At 49.3% G+C, this 2,704-nt stretch overlaps 2 protein-coding genes across 2 annotated transcripts; both read left to right on the top strand.

Moving 5' to 3' along the window:
- Positions 1–462, top strand: DQ04_15951010 (putative UDP-Gal or UDP-GlcNAc-dependent glycosyltransferase; the record flags this gene model as incomplete). Its single annotated transcript, XM_009317397.1, has 1 exon — positions 1–462. A coding segment is annotated over one exon (462 nt), but the record flags the coding sequence as incomplete, so codon positions are not given.
- Positions 463–876: 414 nt separating this feature from the next.
- On the top strand, positions 877–1,956 carry DQ04_15951000 (UDP-Gal or UDP-GlcNAc-dependent glycosyltransferase; the record flags this gene model as incomplete). The annotated part of the gene is made up of 1 exon (XM_009317396.1): positions 877–1,956. The coding sequence occupies one exon, from the start codon at positions 877–879 to the stop codon at positions 1,954–1,956; it is 1,080 nt and encodes a 359-aa protein (XP_009315671.1).
- Between the last annotated feature and the right edge of the window lie 748 nt (positions 1,957–2,704).

Here is a 2,704-nt window from a genome sequence, read left to right as displayed (position 1 = left end):
GGGGTGTATTGGGGAGTTCCTTGTGATGGTATTATTTTAAAAGGGAACGTTACGCACAAATGTGATTTCTTTAATGAAATAATGTACACTCTTGCAATGGATGTGGTGCCGCAGTTTGTGTCGTTTGAGCCTGTGCGACGGCTGGCGCATTTGTCGTACAGCAAAGAGAGAGAGGAGCAGTTTTTCCAGTACAGCATGACTGCTGAGGATGTGATGGTGGGGCAGATACTACGGCTGGAGGTGCAATACCCAGCACTGGTGGTTGTGGAAGATAGTTGGCGCCGTTTCCATTTTGCTCGTAGTAGTAGTGGCCGCTTTGTTGTAAGGCCTATATCGCTGGTTCTTCATCTCTCGCGAGAAGCTGACTACCTGACTCTGATGCACATGTTTTGTAACGACACATCTTACAGAAAGAGTGTGTGGAAGCGACGAAGGCAGGGAGTAATCAGATTGCATCGCTAAAAGATAATAAGCGACACCATCGGAGCATTCTTTTAATTTATGCTTTTCTAACCGGCGGTTTGTTCTCGTTTATTCTTAAATGTCCCTTTTGCTTCTATACTGTGCTTTGCTTTTATATTAACATACATGATTGCTTTACTATGTTGTTTGTCCTCATCCGCCTCTTTTCTCCCTTGACGGCGCTGTGTTTCACTTCAGCTTGATGCTGTGACTGATGTGTTCTCTACGTGACTTTCTGCTGCTTCTTGTCCTCCTCGCGGCATTCACCTGCCTCTCTCACTGCTCTTTGTGCTTTGTACTGGTGTCTCTTCTTTTTCCCCGCAAATCCTCTCTTTATAGTAGCTCCCATCGGTCATGGCACACCGTTGCCTACAGAATACGATTTGTATTTGTGTTTGTTGTGTCATCCTTCTCATGGTCATCACGGGATTCCAATGTTTGGATGTCATTAGTTTGCTTCAGCCTGATGAACTTCCTCACGGCGCACATACCACAGGCACTGTGACGACTCATCGCAGCGCACACGCCCTGTTTGACAGTGAGTCCCTGCAGTACGTCCCACGCAGTGTTGTGCGCACTTGGAAGAAGCGTGACTTCCTCATTGTGCTTGCCATCCCGTCCATCGAGATGGATGTGAGGCGGAGGCTTCGCATCCTGCAGCGTAAGTCGTGCTGGCGGTTTCCTGGTGTGGCGACGAGAGCAAACAACTTCACCGGTGCGATGCTGGTGCTGTACGTGTTTGGGCGGCACCCGTCGCATAACTTCACGTACTCTTTGGCGCTGCAGCGTGAGGCGGCGGATTGGCACGATGTGATTGCGCTGCCGGTAAATGAGGGGCGCCCATCGACCAACAAGACGATTGGTGGTGGCCTCAGCTGGGGCAATGAGGCTGAGATCGGGCTGAGCCGCAAGGTGTTCCTGTGGTTCGACATGGCGCTGCGGCTGTTCCCTACTGCGACATACTTCGCGAAGGGAGACGACGACACGTTCCTGCGCGTGCCGCAGTACCTCGCCGACCTGCGCTCACTGCCTCGCCGCGGTGTGTATTGGGGAGTTCCTTTTGCCGAAGTTTTACACAAAGGGAAAGTTACTCACAGATTTCAATACTTTGCTGGAATGTTCTACACTCTTTCGAGGGATGTGGTGCAGCAGCTTGTGTTGTTTGAGCCTGTGCGACGGCTGGTGCGCTTGCCGTACAGCAAAGAGAGAGAGAAGGATTATCGCCTTTACAACATGCAACATGAGGATGTAATGATTGGGCGTGTGATCCACGAGCAGCAGTATGCGCATCTGGTTCTTGTCAAAGAGCAAAGGTGCCGTTTCCATATGCTTGACCTAAAGGATCCTAATGGTGTGCCGCGGAACAGTTCTCTTGTTATTCATGGTGGCACAGATGCTGAGTTTCTTAGTCTGATGTATGTCTTTGGTAACGATACAGCAGCTGTCGCAAAGCGTTATCGACGCAAGCGAGGTTTTCTCATGTTTGATTGTTGACGGTATTGACTAAGCATTGAGGTGCAAGGCGTGTCCAAGTTTTTTTTTTTGTGATGTGCTTGAATATTCATTTGTTGTTTGTGTACCAGTATGACTCCTAGGTTGTGGTGATATTGACTTACCGACCCTCTTTGCTACTTGGTTGCGCTGTATTTCGTGCTGAAGTAAAGCTTGGGCTCCGCTCTCGAGGAGAGCTGCTTCTTATCCTTGTTTCATTTCTATGAGATATACCCTACATTGGTGTGCGCTGCCCACCCCCCTCTGCATTGCTCTGCTTTACCCTGAATGTGGTGTATACCCAACTCCCCCACGCACACACACCTCCTCTTTTTTTACCTGCTTCTAGGGTTTGTTATTCCGCCTGCTTCGTATTTCTCTGATGGGCTGAACGAAGGAAACAAGTTGTTATAACGCGTGTGGGAGTTTCTCTGCGCCCCTCCCTGCCCCGATCCAGTGTAAGCGTTTTTTTCGTTTTTCCTTTGTGGAGCAGCAAGTGAGTAACGCCCTGCAGTCTTGGTGGGCGAACCCTTCTTAAAACTTAGGGCTGTTCGTCATTGTGTACTTATAGCTGAGTGGTGAAAGTGTGTGCTGCTGCGGGCGCTAACACTCGCCCGGACTCTATACTTGTCATAACGGTATGTTCGCACTTTTTCATGTCTTAAACCTACAAGGACATAGCGGTCATGGCACGGAATGGCATGCCATCACATCCGTTGACTTATATCTGCACTCTCGTATTGTTTGTAAC

This window comes from Trypanosoma grayi (genome assembly GCF_000691245.1).
Source record: "Trypanosoma grayi strain ANR4 Tgr_1595_V1, whole genome shotgun sequence".
Classification (NCBI taxonomy): Eukaryota; Euglenozoa; class Kinetoplastea; order Trypanosomatida; family Trypanosomatidae; genus Trypanosoma; species Trypanosoma grayi.
The sequence above is the reverse complement of the archived record's forward strand: the minus strand, read 5'-3'. Positions and strand labels throughout refer to the sequence as shown.